This window comes from Rhinolophus sinicus, chromosome 17, assembly GCF_057876585.1.
Source record: "Rhinolophus sinicus isolate RSI-liver-muscle chromosome 17, RSI-T2T, whole genome shotgun sequence".
NCBI lineage: Eukaryota > Metazoa > Chordata > Mammalia > Chiroptera > Rhinolophidae > Rhinolophus > Rhinolophus sinicus.
Genome location: NC_142517.1, coordinates 160,864,413 through 160,885,818, shown reverse-complemented (window position 1 = coordinate 160,885,818; position 21,406 = coordinate 160,864,413). Strand labels below are relative to the sequence as shown.

The window sequence follows — 21,406 nt, the reverse complement described above, 5'->3', positions numbered from 1 at the left end:
TATATACACACACACACACACACACACACACACACACACATATATATATAGAATCATGGAAAATATATATATATTTACACATCTTCCATTCAGAGATGCCCATGATGTTATTCATAAAGGAAAAAGCAAGTTGCAGATCATGTATAGTATGATATCATTAAAAACATACACATAGATGTTTGCACATGCGTAGAAAAAAGACTAGGTGGGGATAATTACTAAGTTTTCCTGCTTAAAATTCTTCAATGTTTGTCCACCGTTTTTAAAACATAATTCCAACTTCTCAAAGTCTTTGAGGCCCTGCCTGGGCTGGCCCCTGCCAACCTCTCTAGCCTCCTCACACTCTCCTCTCCCTGAGGTTCACTGCCCGCCAGCCACAGGGGTCCCCTTTCTGTTCCTTGGACATACTAAGTCCTTTCTCAGCTCTGCATTTGCTCTTTCACCAACTCCTCACATCACTGGTTCATTCGGAGCCTGCAGGCCTCAGCTCAAATGTCACTTCCTCACAGGGCTTCTGGGAGCACTCTCTCAAGAGTTGTCTCCCCACTTACTCCCTCTTAACTTTATTTCCTTCAAAGCACTTTTCCCATTTTGGAGTTATTGTGTTTGTCTAATTCTGTCTTCTTGTCTCCCCTGTCAGAATGCCAGCTCCATGAGGTCTAAACTCCAGCACCCACCACAGCAGTTGTTGGGGTGTGTCATTCTCTTTCTTTAGGTTTCTTCAGCCTTATAAATTCTTTAGTACTCTGCACGTGGATTTTCCTCTTTCAGAGACGAATTTTTACAATTTGGATTTGTAAATGTACAGATATTATTTTTCTTGTCATTATTCCCTAAACAATACAGTGTAACAGCTGTTTACATAGCATTTACATTGTTTTAGGTATTATAAGTAATCAGGAGATGATTTAAAGTTTATGGGAGGAGGTGTGTAGGTTATATGCAAATACCACGCCATGTTATATGAGGGACCTAAGCATCCAAGAATCTTGGCATCCATGAGGGTCCTGGAACCAATCCCCTGAGGATACTGAGGGACGACTATATAATCAAATATATACACATACATATGAACATATATGAATGTGTGTGTGTGTATTGATTAGCTATAATATGACACCTGATGGTTAACTCTAGACACAAAGGTATATGGTTGTATGTGTTAGGCTATGAGTTCTTTAGTATTTATCATCTACCCAGTGCTGGCTCAGTGTCTGGCATATAGTCAACAATCAGTACATGTTTGTTGAATGAAGGAATGAACCCATTCACCCCCAGTTCCTGAAGTGATCTTGGCATATCACACCTCATTCTTCTAGACCCCTTCACATTGCTCTGAAGAGGGAAGCGGCTGTAGGGAACCAACATGGTTATTGCTATAGGTAATAATTGTCTGCCCCTGATCCAGAAACCTCATATTTACTTTCAGAACAAAAAACAATAAATATAGGTATTAAAACCTCATTGCCTTCCCCTCAGGATGGAGAGATGGTACAGCATTGGTGGCCCAGACTCACTTGTACTTATACCAGGTCAACTTACTTGCAACTGTGCTTTCATTATAGGGCCCTAAACTTTCTGTTCAATTGTGTGGCATCCATTTATCTTAACGTGTCTCAGAAACTGAAATAAATGTTGAAGACACTAAGACAAATTTTAAAGATTACTATATTGTGAAAATGAGACTAAGATTGAAAGCAAGAAAGCCTCTCTGCTTTCTATAGCAAACACAATGTCTAAGCGGGCAGCCATGGATTCACTGTGAAATCTGCGAAAGCTTTAAAAGCCTCCCTTAGAAAAGGAAAAATCCACGAGAGGGAGAAGGGTCTTCCACGAGTTACTTGTAAGTTAAAATATGGGGCTCTCCCTAGGAAATAATAGATCTCAGCACTAATCATGGAGGCTGCTAACATGACAAAGAGAGACAACCAGACATATGCCTCCTGATGGAAGTATATGACGCTACCTAGGATGTATTTTTGCCAAAAAAATTGAACCTTAATCTGATCAAACTTTAGGATGGAAGTGATGGAGTTGACAGGAAATACAGGGGAAAGAAAAATGGTAAATGACATCATGGGGACCCAATCGGAAAATCTAGACTGAGAAAGTCTACAGAATAAATGACCTGGTTTCTTCAACAAATAAATCACAAGGGGGGAAAAAAGAAAGAGGAACCTATAGATTAAAAGATTAAAGAGACACATAAATCAAATGCAATGCATGGACTGTGTTTGGTTCCTGATTCCAACAAATCAACTGTGAAAAAAATCCAGGAAATCTAGACACTGACATATTTGATAGTAAAGAATTATTCTCAAATTTTGCAAGGGTTAACGATGATGTAGTTTTTAGAGTACTTATATTTTAGTATTTTAGAATCGCTTACTAAAATATTTATGAATGTAATGGTATATCTAAGACCTGCTTCTACAGATAACCTGTGGGGGAGGAATATAAGGAAGGGATGAGTGTAGAAATGAACCAAGACTGTTGAAGCTGGGTGATGTGTCCATGTAAGTTCATTGTATTATTCTCTCTGCTCTAGTGTATGTTCACAATTTTCCATAAGAAAAAGCCAAAAAAAAAAAAGATTTTATCGGTTCTCACGTGGTCCAACAATCACATCAGTATCACATTGAATGTTTATAAAAATGCTCAGATTCTGAGCTCTGCCCCAGGCCGACTGATTCAGAAAACCAAAGTATGGGAGCTAGAATCTCTATTTTAACAAACTAAATGATTCTTACACACACTAAAGTTTCTTACATAAATGATTTTTATAAACACGAAAACTTGTGTACTCTTTTGGCAGCACATATACTAAAACAAACACTAACATTTGAGAACCACTGACTGGGCATTTTGTGTCAGTTTCATTTCTCATTTTCCAAGTGAGAAAATCAAAGGACGAAGATAAATTAACTGGTCAGAGTTCACACTGAGAACTTGAAAGAATTCAGATCTTTGAGCCTCTCAAATCTTGACTTTCCAGTTTACTGTGCAAGCACCAACTAAGCAACATGGTTTAAATATATATATATTATCATTAGCTTTTAAAAGTTTGGTTCAAATTCCACAAGAACCAGTTTACCCTTTTGACCCTTCAAGATTAACGTGCGCACACACACACACACACACACACACACACACACACGCACACACAAAGTATCGCAGGGGTCCCATATAAGATCTTTAAAAAGAGGGCTCTATCAGGATGTAAGAGATAGCTTGGCATTCTGATAAAAGTGGAGGTGTTTATGGCCAAATCCCTGGGATTTGGCTGAACACCGAAAGCCCATTTTCATTTGATAGGCCCTTAGTATAAGGTATATAGCAGGGAGTTACCTGCTTGCCATTGGTGAAGATTATATGTCAGGAGGCCATGCCCCTTTCCATGGTGAGGGTTCTGGAGGCCAACTTTTAGCTTCCCAGACAGGTCATTGGTTGGGCTGCATGGTTTGGGTTTCTCAGAGATCTTCTTGTTTGTAAAGACACCCTTGGCTTCCATGCTTTGTAATGGCCTTTCAAAAGGTAACTAGAGAAAGTATGAGGTGAGCACATTTTTCTGTTTATCTAAATGGCTACATTCACACCCCTCCCCACTTTTGGTATTAATCCAAGTGGTTTGATTTTGAATTAAAGGGGGGAGGGGTAGAATTAAAAATGGAAATACCCAACACAGATCCTTTAATGAGCAAAAACCAGCCAGTTCATTTCCCCCAAAACATTTTATGAAAATTTTCAAACACACAAAAATGTTCAAAGATGTTTACGGTAAATGTGCATACTCCCCAGGGTCTACAATTAACATTTTACTGTATTTGCTCTTTACCACATCTCTAAACATTACATTACCCATCCTTTTTTTTGGGGGGGAGATACATTTCAAAGTGAGTTTCAAAGGTCAGTAACCCCCTCCCCCAAATTTCAACATGCATATCATTAACTAAACTTCAGTATGTTTAGAGTTTCTTTTTTTTCTGCATTTTAAGATAAAATTTATACACGATGATACACTCAAATTTTAAGCATATCATCTGATGAGTTCTGACAAATGCATACACCTGTGTAACCAAATACCTCTCAAGATACAGACTATTATTAACACCCCAGGAAGTTTCCTTTCCCCCTTCCCAGGAAGCTCCATCTTTACTTAGTACCTATAGAAATATGAAATCTGATGCTTCCACATCCTCTTGTGAGGTAGGACTGAAATCATTGTTACACTTCCCAAGTAGGATAATTTAGGGTACAGAGTGATTAATTACTTTTCTTAGATCACATGAACACGACGTGAGACCAAAAAATGTCAGTGCCTAAACAGCTTCATGTTTTTCCCACTTGACTATATCCCAAATTTTCATGTCCAAACTTCCAAATTAAAATCAAATTCATAACTTCTGTTTCCAAGCAAATGTACAGTTTTCCATAACCTTGTATCTAGGCTAACCTACAGGAATAGTTAGTATAGAGAAAAAGAATCATAAATGCATTTTAAAAAGAGACTAAAAATAAGTCACATAGGAAATGCAATTAAGTTTAATTACACTGGATGCTAATACTCCTCTTGCAATCATAAAAACAAATGTTTGAAATATATTCTAATGAAAGAAAAAGCCCCTAGTATATTACAGGGTGAAAAATAATACATTTGCTTAATATTTGAATTTTTATTATTACTCTAAATCTAATACAACCCAGATTTCAAAATATGAATGATTCTGTTCATTCTACTATTTTCTATTCATGCAAGCAAAGGCAGTGATGTTACAAAGATATTCTTAGACTATCTGAAAACTACCAAAAAATAGCATCTTCTTTCTTATTTGTTTAATAACTGCTGTCATTCTTTTTGGAAGCTGCAATCACAAGATGTCAAACAAATTCTGCCTTGACTGTGCGTTCTGATAGATGACTGCTTGTTTTTATTAAAAACAAAAAATTTTCCCTGCATTAATTACCAACACAGGAGAAGCAGGGGCACGGCAAGGATGTTCACCAGCCCCTGGGCAAGCAGAGACGCAGCCCAGAAAACCACAGAGCAAACTCCCATACTGAACACCGGAACACATTTTTCTTTAACTCCCTTGGGGACCCCAGGACTCAAAGTCTTAGATTCCCTTCAAGAGCAAAGCAGGAGCATGCATGGGGGCAGGGTGGGATCATGTTTATCAGTCACAACAGTTCATCTGGGCCTGGGTCCAGGTAGTCTGCATGTCTAAATTTGATGAAATATAGGCGCCATCAGGTAACAGTAGTGGTCAGGGAGCTTGCCAGAAACCTGTAACTCAAAACTGAAAAATGAAATTAAAAGACTACTTTGGCCAGGCAATTTCTTTCTTCAGGATGCAATAACTACAAACTACAAAGTTGAAAGAACAGACAATTCTTTGTATGTTTTAAAATTTCTTCTTCCTAATGTGACACAACATCTGGGCCAGAAAAATATACACAAATAGTTTCAAACTTGCATTTCAATAGTATGTTTCGGCAGAACGTCCCCTCTTCTTCCCTTTTTCTTCTTTCTCTTTTCCATATTCGGCTCCGGGTGGTGGTGGGGGGTTGGCTTACGGCAGGGAGCGGAGGCCGGCTGAGTCTTGGATGTTATCTGGAGGGCAGGTACGAGGGCAGTGATAGAGGAGCAGACGCCTGACCCTGTCCTGTCAATAAACCTTAACCCCGACCTGCCAGGCCTCTGAGCTGGCTATTCTCTGTCTAGCCTCTTCCCTAATTGCTCTAAAAATGACTCTTCATTTATAAGTACCTTTGTGTAAACACCCCACAGGAACTGACAGTCATCAGAATTACCACACAGTTCTAGTTTTTAAGGAGAGCAAGAAAAGTCTTTCATTGTGGTAGGACTTTGAAAACAATTTGAACGGCTGTGCAAAACAATACTTATCACTCTTTTAGCTTACTCTGTCGGTGACATTAATTTGACTTTTAAGACTGTTTACAGTAACATGTTAGATCTTTTGATTTGGTTATTTGAAAATAAAGATGGAGAATTGATTTTCCCCATGGAACCAGCCTGTTTCTCTTACTTCTGAGCAGCCCAGAGAGGTAAAGCCCAAGTCCTATGCTGCCTCATCCATATCATGAAATTTCCCTATAAATTCTAAAAGGACTGATACTTTTTACCTAAATATGAAAATCCAAGCAAACAAAAAATTAAAAGGGAAGTGGGGAGATAAGAAAAGAGATTTTGGAATAAAGGATTTTTTTAGAAAAATAATAAAATTAAATCAGCCATGTTGATTAGCATAAAACACAAACTTTTTACTAGTTTGTGACTTAATTCTTTTTTCCTTTTTCCTTATAGTTGTAAAAAATTTATATCACATAATTCACTTAGGATTCCTTGGAAGCAATTCCCTAAACTATTTCTCTTCTACTGACATAATGGGAAATCCAATTATTGTCAATTTTATAAAAGAAAACCAGACTTGAATTTTGCAAATCCCAAGCTCTCTTCTGATTGGGTGCAGGTTAAAGTCTGCCCTTTAAAGTATAGCTTATTTAAAAAGCTCAATTAAATAAACTATTACCTCTAGTAATTTACTATTAAGTCCTGACAAAGTAAAAGAAAGCACCTCATTCCATTTTCTATAGTACTTATCACTTTCTAAAATACTCTGTGATTTACTTATTATATTTGTTTATTGCCCATCAATACGAGCTCCTTGAGGGTAGGGATTATTGTCTGCTTTGTTCATTGATGCATTCCAAACACTAGAACAGTGTCTGACATAGAGCAAACCCTCATAAACAGTCTTAAAATTAATGAATAAAAAGTTGAAGAGATTAAGGAAATACTCTTAAATGAAATAAGGGCATTTATCTTATTTCTACTTATTTACCTTACCGTATATTTCAGTATAATAAGCTATCTAATTGTGGGCATGAAAGAAGATTACACACAATTTTTTTGTTTTTTAATCCACTACGCAAAAGCTTTCTCCCCTCCATAACACCAGTTGAAATGCAAGGCAGAAAAGCCTTGACGTTTCAGAGTTGAAGTAGATCTTAGAAAGCACCTAACACTGAAGTCTGGGCCTTCAGAATCCCCCCAGAAGCTTGTTGAATGTGCAGATTCCTAGGCCCTGCGCCACACCTACTGACGCAGAATCCCTATGTTCAAGTAATGGGTTGTCTAGAAGGGAAAAAAAACAATAAACTCATGAACTCACAGTTATAACAGTGTTAGAAGTGTGGTGAGGATGCTGCTGGAACCAAGAGGTGGTGCATCTAAATCAAAGTGGACTTGAGCTGAATTCTGAAGTTGGAGCAGAAATGCACTGCTAGATGAAGATCGGCGGTGGCACATGCATTTCACACAGACAGTCGTCTCTGTAAAATCTATAGGTGCTACGGCTTGAGGGAACAGTGCCCATCACAAGATTTGAGATGGAGGCTGAGGGTCAGAATATGAAGAGTTTTGTGTTCTAAAATAAGGAGTGTAAGTCTTATCTTAAAAACTGGGGGGGGGGGGGGGTGACATTAAAGACCTGGCAAAGAAAAGTCATGATCGTATTTAAATTTTAGAAGTATCTGGAGAATGGACTGACTGGAGTAGGCTGGGGTTAGGGGCAGATGAGAGGCAGGGAGACCAAGGGAAAGGCTATCGCAATATAGGAGGGGACAAGTGATGTGATCCCGACTGGGAAGTCACCCAAAGGAAGGATCTACCGCTTCTACGGTGACCATGTGAGGTCCGAGTAGGATGGAGAAGTCTAGGAATTTCTTACCCCCTTCTCCCCTCGCCCCAGGTTTCTGGCCTAGGACCCTGGGTGAATGCTGAGGTTATCAACCCGAACAGGGAAACGAGGAGGAGGAGCAGACTTTCTGGGCAAAGATGGTGAATTCCATTCTGGACACGCTGACACTGCAGTGGGTCTCCAAGTGTGACTCTTCAGTCTAGCAGTACCTGGGAACACATTAGAAATACACACTTTGGGAGGGGGGTGGAGCTCAGCTATGGGTCAATAAGCCCTCCAGGTGATTCTAATCACACTTCAGTCTGGAACCACTGTGACAGCCTAATCTCCAGCTCCAAAAAATAGTTAGCTTTGGGGAATGAATAGATGATAGATAGATAGACAGATAGATAGATAGATAGATAGATAGATAGATAGATAGATAGATAGATAGATAGATAGATAAAGAAAAGAGTGGCAGGCTGAAGCCACAGGCTCCAAACTAAAACCCCTGCCTAAGGTCACATGGGAAGTTTTAACCAGAGCTGAAGTTACCATTCCTCATACAGTCTTGTGTACCTACCTCTGCACTAGCTGGAAGTGTCTCTTAAGTGTGTCTCTTATTTCAGATAAAGGAAAGATAACAATTAATCTTACTTATTGTTTCTTAATATAACAAGATTTCCTTTAAACCCTGACTGCAATTCATTATTAGAGTCCTTACATTCACAGAAATTTGTCAATAGTCATGAAGCCAAGTCAATCACCTCTGCTATCTGTGGCATGAAAGTCCCTCTTATTTCCCACATGCACATATTTTCTAATAACCCTTTTATAAAAAGATGGTAAACTGAACATGCATTATCTACTTGTACTGCCTCTCTTGTAGATGAAGGCATGAACCTATAAGATCAGAGAGAACAGGAGAGGAGACCAAGGAGAGTGGAGGAAAGAAGACTGGAAGCTGAAAAGCAGATGATGGGATGTAAATGCCTTAGTGGAACCAAGAAAACTGAATCCTGTTCAGGCAGCGGAGAGTGGTGAGAATTCCCAACTGATGGCACCAGGTTTCTCTAGATATAAGGGAGAAGTTGAACTAAAATAAGGAAAAGTGGTTGAAAATCTGTTTTCAGACACAGTTAAATCTCCAGATCTCATACTCTACAAAGTGGAATGACTGCCTCATTACCATCTTGGCAAAAGAATTATTCTCAGGAGAGAATAAAACAGGTCTCTGACTGGAGCACACCAGGAAGAGTTGAGGGTGGGGTATGACAATGGATGCCAGGGATTAAGTGAACAATTACATACTTGGGGGCTGAGACCCATTCCTCACTTCCAGCCCTCCCACTTAGCTTCCAGAATGTTGGCAGCTAGGCTTTCACCTTTCAGGCAGGAGATTAGTAGAACCTGCTCTGGGGACTCTGAATAGCCTAGGAAAAACCGACCTGAAGATATTGACAAGGGGGAGGGGAAGATAATGGCAAGGGATTCCTCAGGATCATGGCCTAATCAGATCACTTCACAGCTCAGAGCTGACCCCTAGCAACCTGCTCCCCACCTTGCTCAGAGCTTCCACTAAGTTTGTTTTTACTTTTTATTTTGAAATAATTTTAGACTTACAGAAAATAGTACCAAGGTAAACAAAAGTACAGAGAGTTCATATACATCCTTCAGTCAGCTTACTCTAATGTTAACATTTTATGTAACCACGGTTTTATCATCAAAACTGGGAAATTAACATTAGTAGATTACTACTAATTAAAGTATGAATCTTATTTGAATTTCACTAGTGTTTCACTAATGCCATTTTCTGTTCCAGGATCCAATCCAGCATTCCGTAATGTAATTAGTTGTTAAGTCTTAGTCTTCTACAATCTTACAACAGTTTCTCAGTCTTTCCTTGTCCTTCATGAGCCCACTGAGCTTTTTAAACCCCCCACTCTTATATAGAAGCAAACAACAACATATTTCCAGATATCTGAGAAAGCCTCTTATATAAAAGATAAATACCAAATTAAAAAAAGAAAAAAACTCAGAGGGAACAGAATATACAGAGAAGAAAATTTCTAGAAAACTATTAATAATACACTAAAAAAAATATTGAAACCAAGAAATAAGAACAAAATGCTATTTTTAAAAACTTTCAGGGAACAAGACAGACACTTGGAGATTAAAAATATTACAGCAGAATTGAAAATCTCAATTGGAGAGGCAGATAATAAACATGAGGGATCCTCCCAGAAAGGAGAGCAAAATGACAAAGTCCAGAGGGGATGTGGGCATTAAAAGAACAAGCACACAAATGAGCATGATTTTAAAATGTGATATATGTAATGAAAGAGAAGTATACAAGGTCAGACAATTGAGTTCGCAAACTCATCCTAGAAAAAGTGCTACATACCTCACTGCTGAATATCACTGTGGTCACCTTTGAAATACTCCCCTTGGGAAGCTGTGCACTGACGCCAGTGCCTAGTCTACCCTTCAAAGCAATTTTGGAACTCTTTCTGGAATGGCCCTCAGAGCTGTCATCGTATTACCCTTCATGTCCTGAATGTCATCAAAATGTCTTCCTTTCAATATTTCCTTTATCTTTGGGTAAAGAAAGAAGTCATTGGGGGCCGGATCAGGTGAGTAGGGAGGGTGTTCCAATACAGTTATTTGTTTGCTGGCTAAAAACTCTCTCACAGACAGTGCCATGTGAGCTGGTGCATTGTCGTGATGCAAGAGCCATGAATTGTTGGTGAAAAGTTCAGGTCGTCTAACTTTTTCACGCAGCCTTTTCAGCACTTCCAAATAGTAAACTTGGTTAACTGTTTGTCCAGTTGATACAGATTCATAATAAATAATCCTTCTGATATAAAAAAAAAAAAGGTTAGCAACATTGTTGCAATAAGTTCGTGAACTTAATTGTCACACCTTATAGACCACAATGAGAGAATACAGTGGGGGTAAAGTGTGTGAGCAGTAGAGGGATTTCATCAGGAAATCCCTCTGATGAAGCTCAGACCTCAAGAACAAGCAAAAACCAGCCAAATGAAGACATGGGGACCACTAGTTCAAGCATGAGGGAAGGCCTTGGGGAATGAAAGCACCTGGAAAGCAGGCCAGTAGATAGGAATGGCGGGACTACAGAGTTGGGGGTGATAAGCCAAGGCCAGGGGGCCTGGGAGGTCAGGATTTTCATGGTAGTGCAATGGGAAGCCAAGACAGGTTTTAAGGGGGACTGAAATGATCCAGTGTGTCTTTAAAAAGGCCACTTGACTGCAGTGTGGAGATGAATTGGAGGAAGTAGTTTAATGACTGTATAAGAAACCCTCTCATCTTATGGATGTATCAGAACTTGCTTCACCATTCCTATCGTCTATTGGACATTTAGGGTGTTTCCAATCCTTGCATCATAACATAAGCAACACTGTAACAGACATCTTGAAACTAAATCTTTGCCAGCATGTCTGGTTCTTTTCTGAATATAGACTTCTAGATAAAGAATTAAATAATTAACTTAAACGGTAGGACATTTTCTGGCTATTTTTAAAAAAAATAAGGATTTTGATCATTAGATATGAAAAATATACTTCACAAAATGGATCTCCCCACCTATTCAGTTAAATGATACCAACAGGAGATTACCTAATTTAAAAAGATGAAAAACTTCTATTTGTATATAAAATGATCCCATTTATCTGTTTTCTAAAATGGGTAAGCACTTGAGTTATCAAAATCAGCACAGTCCAACTTCTTGGCTGGCTTGAGCCACATCTGAAATAACCAGCACGCTGGCAGGCACGCTGTGCTTCTGAATCAAATGACTGCACATTTGGGACACCCTAAAATCACATCAACGTAACGTAATCTCCCACGGATATATCTATTTGTGGTTTAACCTTTTATTAGCACATTGTTTTTTGTTATAAATATATTCACAAATCTGAAGAAAAAGGCTCTGTCAGACAGTGTTTCCCCGTGAGGTGCGTGCTTGTGGTCAGTTTCTGCCAAGCAGAGCTCGTGTTCTGCTCTCTCCATTCTCCCTCCTCATCTCTCACGGGTGGCCTCTTATACACGCAAATCTGCCTCTTTTGTTCCTCATCTCCAGTGACTGGCACCACCACACACAAGCTCCTTCGTATCTTTATCTACTTCTTCCCACTCACATTCTGTCTGTGTATACACACCTCCTCACCTTCAAGTTCTTACATACTTATTTTCTTTTCAGCTGCTGTGATCCTTCCCCTCAGTCTCTCCCACACTCGTTTGCTCCCACTTTCATCTTCCCTCCGAGTCCTTGGCCTTCTCACCTCTCCTCTCACACAATCCAACAACTGCCACCCTGGGTCCTAGTTCTGCAAAGGGCTGTTGGTCAGGAAATCTGTCAAGGTGGCTGAGGGGATAATTGGGGAGAGGGTGGGGGTGCAGATGCATGGATGCTGGGCATGAGGAGACCAGGTGGCCAGCCAGGGTTTCCCAGGCCTCTGTGGCAGGAGGGGGTGGGCCTGAACTAAACGATGGGGCCCCCAAAGCAGGGGACAGAGGCCGAGTCCTGCTGCTCGACAGCCGAGAGCCGAGCGCACACAGAAACGCTCTGTGGCCTGGAGGGGGTCTGAGAGCTGCCAGGTGGACATACTGACCTAGACAATCAATTAAGGCATGTTCAAGGTCTGCTGAACAGAACAGTCTTTAAAACTACGCTAAATGCCCTGTTAAGAGTTGCTGATTTTTCTCCCCCTAAAATTTCCAGATTTACAGTCCCAGTGAGAACTACAAGACACATCAGACAAGGGTACTGAAAAATCTGACACACACTGAACATTGGAGTTAATGAACTTTGGAAACAAACCAGGTATTTGGTGAACACCGAGGGATCTAGTAGGTATGCTTGATGAGAATTTGTACTGGGAAGGAATTTAAGATCAAGGTCAGGAATGATTAATATGCATGCAGGAAGTCATCAACATGTGAGCATAAGCAATATGAGTCTCATTAAATCTTCAATCGCTTCCTATTGCCTGAAGGAACTGGTGGTCATCTAATGATTAAAGCAACAACATTAAAGTAGAAAACAGTATTAGAAAATTAATCTGACCCTTACAATAGAAGCTGGGACAAGTACTAATCCACCTAAGTTGACTTTACAAGACTCTCCTGTGCAGCTGTGATTTTTCTTGAACTGCACTGTCTCCTCGTTCCCTGAATTAGACGGCTTTGCTCAAAAGTGACTGGTGAGACGTTCGAGGGCTTTCGTTTTTTTCAATCTAGGACATTGATCATCTTTCCCACGCTTCCCAATGGCCCATCACACTGCTCTCTGGCTGTTTGCGGCATCTCCCCTTCCTCACCACATCACCAGAGAGCAGCAGCTCCCTGACGCCCAGCCTTCTCCCGCGTGTCGCTCACTCACTTTGCTGATCACAGCGCCCCTGCGCTCGGGCAGCAGTGCCCCGAACAGCTGCTATTCAGAGCACAACGTAGGGGAGAAATGACCAAAGACAACAGGGAGGAGCTGTCTTTGGAAACAGCAATTCTTAGAGGGGCTGCTTCTCAGCAGCATCACCAGCTGGCAGAGAGTGTGGCGAGGGTGTTCTTTTCATCCCTGACCTATTCCTGTTTGATCTCATAGGAAAATCAGAACCTCACTGATGACAGACACAGGATATGTGATGCCCCAAATTCAGAATTATCACAATGCTGAACAGAAAAACAAAAGTGTGATATATAGACTCAAAATGTGAGAGGTAAAAGGATTTCAAAAGTTAATTTTCCTAAGTTAATATTCCAGTCATTAATAAGCTGTCTCTTATGGATGTGGTAGAATTTTTTAAAAATTATAGTCCTATTACTAGTAGCCCTCCCTAGGAGGACAATAATTTTAGAATGCCTACTCTTTCTACCTGTGGTTAGACCGTGGGTAACTTTTACTTTCTTCTTTATAGACTTCTACAATATCTTCATGGTACCGCTGTGAATACTCATAGTTATTAAGGGCTGCTTTTGTGTCACGCACGGTGCTGAGAGCTGCTGGGGTAGCCAAGCCTCCACGACGGTCCCCAGTGACCCAGCCTCCTCGTAGCCACACTCTGCTGATCTGTGTGATCAATAGTAGCACATGGCAGGAGTGAGGGGAAGTCACTTCTGAGATTAGGTTAAAAAAGACTGGTTTCTGTCATAGGCACTCTGGTTCTCTCTCGCTCAGATCACCAGTTCTGGAAGAAGCAGGCTGCCATGCTGTGGGCAGTCCTATGGAGAGACACAGGTGTCCAGAAAGTGAAGTGTCCACAAGGAACTGAGGCCTGCCAAGAGCCGTGGGAGTGAGCTTGGAAGAGGGTCCTCCAGCCTGTCAAGTCGTGGGATGACTGCAGCTCCAGCCAACAGCTTAACTGCAACCTCATATGAGACCCTGAGCCAGAGGCACCCTGCTAAGCCATGTCCAGATTCCTGGCCCTCAGAAACTGGGACATATTAAGTGTCTGCAGTCGGGGTAATTTGTTACACAGCGATGGGTAACTAATACAGCTACACAGGCATTCTTTCTTTAATCCTTGTAATAGCCAGTAAAGTAGGTTTGTTTCATCCCCAATTTAAAAGTGAAGAAGTTAAAGCTTGAGTAGGTTAACTAACATGTCGAAGGTTCTACAACTAAAAAGCAGCAGTGTCAGGATTCAAACCCAATGCAGTCTGACGAGAACCCACAATCTTAGCCACTGCTATACAGCCTTCCTCATATTACTGGCATAATCAGAAAATATATTTTTAAAGTATTTTCATTTCTAGAAAAAGAAATCCCACTCTTCCTTCACTCCTGTCTCAGAGGTAGAGACAGTCTGCCCACTTCCAAGGGGGGATTTTCCCCCTTCTCTGCCTCCCATTCCTTTCCACCTCTTTCAGGTCTGTTCTTTCTCCCAGACCCCCTGATCTCCAGGATTTGCAGCAGTCCTTATTCCTTACCAGTTTCCTTCCTTCCCTCTACTTGTAAATATAACCAGGGCCTCTATTTAAAAACAAATAAAACGTATGTCCACACAAAACTTGTACACAAATGCCCCTCGCAACATTATTCATAAAAGCCAGAAAGTGGAAGTACCCCAATATCGAACAACTGGTGAATGGAGAAACAAAATGTGATGCATCCATACAGTGAAATCTTATTTGGCAATAAAAAGGGATGAAGTACTGATATATCCTACAACGTGGATGAACCTTGAAAACACCGTGCCAAGTGAAAGAAGCCAGCCACAAAAGGCCAAACTGTGTGATTCCCTTTACTTGAAATGTCCAGAATAGGAAATCTACAGAGACAGAAAGTAGATGAGTAGTTACTGAGGGCTGGTGGGGATGGGAGGGACTGGGCAGTACTGCTAATGGGTAAGAGGTTTATTTTGGGGGTGATGCAATGCAAAATCGATTGTGGTGATGACTGCACAACTCTGTGAATATACTAAATACCACTGAATTGTATGTACACTTTACATAGGTGAATTCTATGGTCTATGCATTACATCTTGATAAAGTTGTTATTAAAAAGGAACCGAACACCTGCACACTTCTCTGCAGCCACCACCACTATCACTTTTCATCCCTTCCTTCTACAGCTGAAATTTTGGTCTAAGTCATTAGGATTTCCTAATTACTGAGTCATCCCGAAACTTCCTCCTGAACCTCTTTTCCTGACTAGGCTATTCGTGTCTGCCAACTCCTTTTCTTCTGCTTTGGCAGCAACTCTCCTTCTTTAGGTCCCCTTTCCAACCGCCAGGTCCTGACTATTTCTTCTCTGTATCATTTCTTCTTGAATCCATCTCTCCCGTTCCATCCTGCAGTCATTGCGGCAGTTTAGGCCCCTACCACTCTGTTTCTGCCACTACCTCCTAACTGATGACAGTGGCTTTCCCTCTCTAGTACACCTAGAACACCGCCAGCAGCAGATTAAAATGGAGACACCATTTCACTTTCTTGTCAAAAACCTTCAATGGTCTCTGCTGCCTATAACAGAAACCCTAAGGTGGTCTTCGAGGTTCTCCAGCACCTGGCCCTAACCTGTGTTAGCAGCTTTCATCTCCTGGAACCCCCCGACACAAACTCTCACCTCCAGCCAAACGCACCATTCCAGAACCCTCTGAACATGTCTTGACTTTTCCTGGATCCACATGGTGCTCCCACCCTTGCCCTGCCGCATCCCCATAGGAATGCCCCTCGCCCTCTGCCAGCCTCTCTGCAGACCACCTTCCTCCTCCTTCAAGGCCGAAGTCAACTCTCATTTCTTGTGTGAGCCATGACTCCAGCTCAAATGATCCTCCCTTCCTCTTATTCCCAGAGCACTGTTATACTGTTTTGCATTGTTATACCGTGTTTCCCTGAAAATAAGACGGGGTCTTATATTAATTTTTGCTCCAAAAGACGCATTAGGGCTTATGTTCAGGGGATGTCATCCTGAAAAATCGTGCCAGGGCTTATTTTCCGGTTAGGTCTTATTTTCAGGGAAAGACGGTATGTATTAGGCTTCTTTCTCCAATTGAACTAAAAACTATATAATTCAGTTCAGAAGTCATCTCCATCATGAAACTGCAGACTACTACCCCCAAAATTTCCAGTTCTTTCTTCATTCCTACTATACCTGTTCTTTGACCTTGCTGGGAATTCTCATCTTAGGACAACTCCTTTTTTAACACCAAACTATCAGCCTCTTCTCCTTTTACTTCTATATTCTAGATTATTCATTGTAATAGTAATGAACCCAGCCACAAGCAATACAGACAAGATCCATGTCCTTAGGAAACTTCTCGCCTAGGCTCAACTTCAGAATTCATTAATTTAATCCCGTTGCCAAACCCCACTTCTGTTACTCCCAGGTCTTTCCAGTGCATCCATCTGGAAAATTCCAATCAATCCACCTATCTGTCCTCATTCTTTTACACACACAAGATGATGCCCATTTGAAGAAAATCCCACAGTGGCAATAAATGGGGCCACTACAAACACACTCTCTCTAAGTTCACTTGCATCTCAACAGTGTGGGGCAATCCCATTATTCCTTATCATTTTTCTCTCCTATTTCCCAATCCCCTACCGTGTTTCATCTCTAATCTCTGAAAAAATGTACAGAAAGAAATAGAAGTCATTGAGGGACAAGGAGCTTCTTTAATTTTCTGTCCTTTCTCACCTGAAAAACTATCTGCATGTATATCTATCACTTCCTCCAACCCTAAAGGAGAATGAATCTGGTATCTTCACCCCTTCTCACACACATGCCTCAGCTGTCCCATTTAGGTGGCCCCAAATCCTGTCCTTCTACTGTCAAAAGTAGCTATCTCCAACCTGCCCTCTGGCTACGTCCTAGCTGTCACCCTGGTTGCCTGCCATATTACACGGCAGAGCTCCCAGAAAGCAGACACAGCTCTCACTTTTCTCTCTGCCCTTGGACAAGGGGCCCTCTCTGCTCTAGACTCCTCGTCCGACCAGGCCCTCCTCGCACAGGAGGACTCAGCCCAGCCTTCTCTTCCTCTGTGAGGGTGAAGACTCCTCAGTCTCTACTGGATGGTCCCATTGCACTGGTTGCTCATCTCTGTCTGTCTCTACCTTACTCTGTTGCAATAATTGATTCATATGTCTGATTCCCCTAAAGGACTATGGAGGACAAAAGCTGTGTATTCCAAGCCCAGTCCGGTATTAATGGCACATCCCCCATCATCTAGGTTCCTTTTGTGTTTCTGTAACACTCAGGTCAAATCTCTTCTCTCTCCCCATTAATTTGTGCACTGTTGCTTTGTGAGCAGAGAATGCAGTTCATACAATTTTTCTTTCTAGAACTAACTGAGGTTTTTAGCGGCATAACTTACTAAGTTTTATCCTATTTCATGTATACTTGTAAAAAAAAAACTTTAATACAAGGTATCAAACTTAAGATTTACAACATTCTGACCTTCGGTGACCTTATTATGTCTATTTAAATTGCCAAATTAGAAGCATGCTAAAGTTTCCCACTATGATTGTGGTTTTACACATTTTCCCCTTTTATTCCTAACAACTCTTGCTTTATGTATTCTAACATGTTATTGGATTTATAATGATACTTTCTTAATAACTTTATTGTATCACCATAAACTAACCACTTTTCATTCATTTACACAAATAATCTTTATTGAATGTTTATTATTGCCAGGCACTGTTCTGGGTGCTTGGGATACATCAGGGAGCAAAACGAACAAAAATCGTCCTTGTGGAGCTTTCATTCTAGTGGACAGATGGGCAACAGACAATAAACCTGACAGATAAGTAAACTATCCAATGTGTTAGAAAGTGTTGAGGGCTAGGAGTAGGGCCTTATAGGACATTATAAGGACTTTGGCTTTTACTCTGAATGAAATCGGTTTTCAGCAAAACAAGGACATGATCTCACTTACATTTTTAAAAGATCTGTCTGGCTGCTATGTTGAGAACCGAGTACGCGAGGGCAAGTGTAGAAGCAAAAAGACCCGTAGTGGGTCACTGTAGTAATCCAGGTAAGATAGGAGAGTGGCTCAACTCAGGTTGGTGACAGTGGGGGTGACAAAAATGTCTGCACTCTGAGTGTATCTTTAAAGGTAAGTTCAATAGGATTTCTTGACAGATTGAATACAGAGTGAGAGAAAGAAAGGAATTGGGCTTGATTGGAAGGTTTATGGTCTGAGAAACTGACTGGACAAAATTATCGTCAACTAAAGTAGGGAAGTGTTCGGAGTAGAGCAAATTTTAGGGAAGAGATTAGAAGTGCAGTTTTGGAGTTTTGGACACGTTGATTTTGAGATGTTTATTAGATAGCCAAGTGGAAATGTTCAGTAGGTTGCTGGATGAATGAGTCTGGAATTTAGGAGAAAGGGCTTGGCTGGGGGCATTAGCGTGGGAGTCAACAGCTTCATGACTGGTGTTTAGAGCCATGGACTGATGAGGTCATTAAGGGGCAGAGTGAGTGTAGAGAGAGAAAAGGCCCATAAACCTTTTCGTTATATTTGATGGGTGTTGCCCTAAATCTTTACTATTCTGTCTAATATTAATATTGCTACTCTGCTTTTCTCCATGGATATTTTTCTATTAACAAATTTGACCTTGGGTTAACTTTCTACCTCAGGTCTCCCGGAAACCTGGTAAAGGTGGAATGTCAGCCATGATACTAACATTATTTATGATAAAAATGATTCGACTGATAAAACTTCATCTAGATTATGAATAAATATAAATACCTGGTAAGAAGCCATACTTTGTTGCGTGAGGCAACTCCAGGTTTTGCGGGACACATGTTGTTGTTGCCTACATGTGTCCCTTACAAGTGGTTCTTTAGGTTTTCCACTGAAAAGTAGATATCATATACTGGTGCAGTTACTACTGCTGTGTAACAAGTTATCTTAAGAGTGTAACAAAAAACACAAAAAAACTAATCATTTCATTATGTTCATAGATTATTTGGGTCAGGAGTTTGGAAATGAATGTGTGAGGCTACAGACCTCTGACAAGAAGGCCCTTAGACAAGAAGACGCAAAGGCTGGGGCTCACTGGATGGCCGAGGGCTGGAATCATCCGAAGGCTCACGCTCACATGTCTGGTGCCTGCAGTGGGATGCCTCACAGGCTCGGTCTCCTGACCAGCCCACCTTCCAGTAGCCTCTCCAGGTGGCTTGGCTCCCACACAGCATGGCAGCTCAGGCTCCGAGCACGCCTGCTCCAGTGAACAAGGCAGAACCTGCACCCCTTTTATGACAGCCTTGAAGGTCACACAGTATCACCTTCTCCATTCTCTTTTGGTTGAAGCAGTTACAAGACAGTCAAGAAGAGGGAATATAGACCCTACCTCTCAATGGGAGGAATATCAGAGAATTTTGCTATTCTTAGGGAGATGCTATTTTTCTTCAAATCACATTTTACTTCAAGAAATCAATAAAAGCCATATATATGTTCCTTCAGGAAAGTGCTCATATATCCCTCTCCTGGGTAGCTACGCAAAAAATCTGAAAACATTTATCCGTAAAGATATATGTACTTCGATGTTCATTGCAGCTTTACTTACAGTGGCCAAGCTATGGAAACAACCAAAGTGTCCTTCGATAGATGAATGGATAAAGAAGATGTGGTATATATACACAATGGAATACTATTCTGTCATAAGAAAAGATGAAATAGTGCCATTTGCGACAACATGGATGGATCTTGAGATTATTATGCTAAGAGCGAAATAAGGCACACAGAAAAAGTCAAGAACCATATGATTTCACTGATACCGTATTTCCCCGAAAATAAGACCTAGCCAGACAATCAGCTCTAACGCATCTTTTGGAGCAAAAATTAATATAAGACCCTGTCTTATTTTACTATAAGACCAGGTATAATATAATATAATATAATATAATATAATATAATATAATATAATATATCATATCATATCATATCATATCATATCATATCATATCATATCATATCATAATAAAATATAATACCAGGTCTTATATAGTATAAGACTGGGTGTTATATTAATTTTTGCTCCAAAAGACGCATTAGAACTGATTGTCCGGTTAGGTCTTATGTTCGGGGAAACATGGTATGTGGGATATAAAACTGAAAGCAACAAATGAACAAGACAAACAAAGAAACAAAAACTCATAGACACACAGACAATAGTTTAGTGGTTACCAGAGGGTAAAGAGGAATGGGATGGTAGATAAGGGTAAAGGGAGTCAAATATATGGTGATGGAAAGAGAACTGATTCTGGGTGGTGAACACATAACACGATTATATAGATGATGTAGTACAGAACTGTACACTTGAAACGTATGTAATTTTACTAATCATCGTCACGCCAATAAATTTTAATTAAAAAAATAAGAAAATGTGCTCATATAGACAAAATTTTGCATATATTTGAGGAGTTCATTCCCTTCCTTCCCATTGAATTCAAGAAACAGCCTTAGCATGTCACCATTCATTGACACATTCCATCAAGAGGGACTCTGTCCCCTCCACTGAAGCTGGGCTGCCTTCAACCAGTGAACAACTGCTAAAAGGAAAGGGACATTACTTATAGTATGTACTTTCACAAGTTCTCTCATTTAATTTTCATTTGACTTAGATAATTTTATACCTTCTCCCCTTTTTTAACAGATGAAGAAAGTAAAAATTCAGAAAGATTAAGTTATTTTTAATAGACTTAATTTTTAGGTTCATAGCAAAGTTGAGTGGAAAATGAAGTTACTTTAATTCATGTGATAATAAGTTGTAGAGACAGGATCCAAAATCAGATCTTTATCCAGTTGCCTTTTCATCTTATATACACTCACCCTTGGGATATAAAGAAGCATATTTATTCTTAGCACAATATCTGACATCTCACTGGATACAAAACTGAGCCTCTTGCCCTGATGGAAATGACTAATACTATGAGACTCAACTTACAAGTTCTGGAAGATGTTTAATCCTTTCTTACCCTATAATCTTCTACTCTAACATTAAGTTATAGTAAGTATTCCCTAAATTCATTTTTTAAAATGCTACTTCTGTCAGTAGGTTTTGCTATTCTATCTTGAATCTTGCAATTCTGCCTTAGGATTATACCCCACTACTGCATAATTCTTTCATATGCTTTCAAAAAAATTAAAGAAGTAGATACAAAATTAAAAATAAACCATATGATTCAAAACAACAACTCACTGGTCACTTTTGGAGGATAGATCTGTTATAGTAGTCCACCC

General features: G+C 40.3%; 1 protein-coding gene and 1 long non-coding RNA gene across 6 annotated transcripts in view; one reads left to right on the top strand and one right to left on the bottom strand.

Moving 5' to 3' along the window:
* The window catches only part of LOC141572702 (uncharacterized), a 74,033-nt gene extending 54,071 nt beyond the window's left edge, over positions 1-19,962 (top strand). The window contains exons 2-4 of one of the 2 annotated variants that reach the window (XR_016019878.1): positions 8,590-8,740; positions 12,442-13,435; positions 13,634-19,962. This is a non-coding gene — a long non-coding RNA (uncharacterized LOC141572702). Of the gene's footprint in view, positions 1-8,589; positions 8,741-12,441 lie in introns of both variants that reach the window. The other variant, XR_012498084.2, reaches the window with a different exon arrangement.
* Positions 1-21,406, bottom strand: part of METAP1D (methionyl aminopeptidase type 1D, mitochondrial) — a 69,597-nt gene that overhangs the window by 41,217 nt on the left and 6,974 nt on the right. Inside the window, exons 1-3 of one of the 4 annotated variants that reach the window (XM_074338051.2) lie at positions 7,194-7,352; positions 5,475-5,611; positions 3,349-3,538 (exon numbers count right to left, since the gene is read on the bottom strand). The exons of 1 other annotated variant lie outside the window; for it this stretch is intronic. In XM_074338051.2, the coding sequence (XP_074194152.2) occupies positions 3,349-3,511 (163 nt within the window). In that variant the 5' untranslated portion in view covers positions 3,512-3,538; positions 5,475-5,611; positions 7,194-7,352. Of the gene's footprint in view, positions 1-3,348; positions 3,539-5,474; positions 5,612-7,193; positions 7,353-21,406 lie in introns of those variants that run through there. 2 more of the 4 variants (XM_019727434.3, XM_019727435.3) reach the window with 2 other exon arrangements.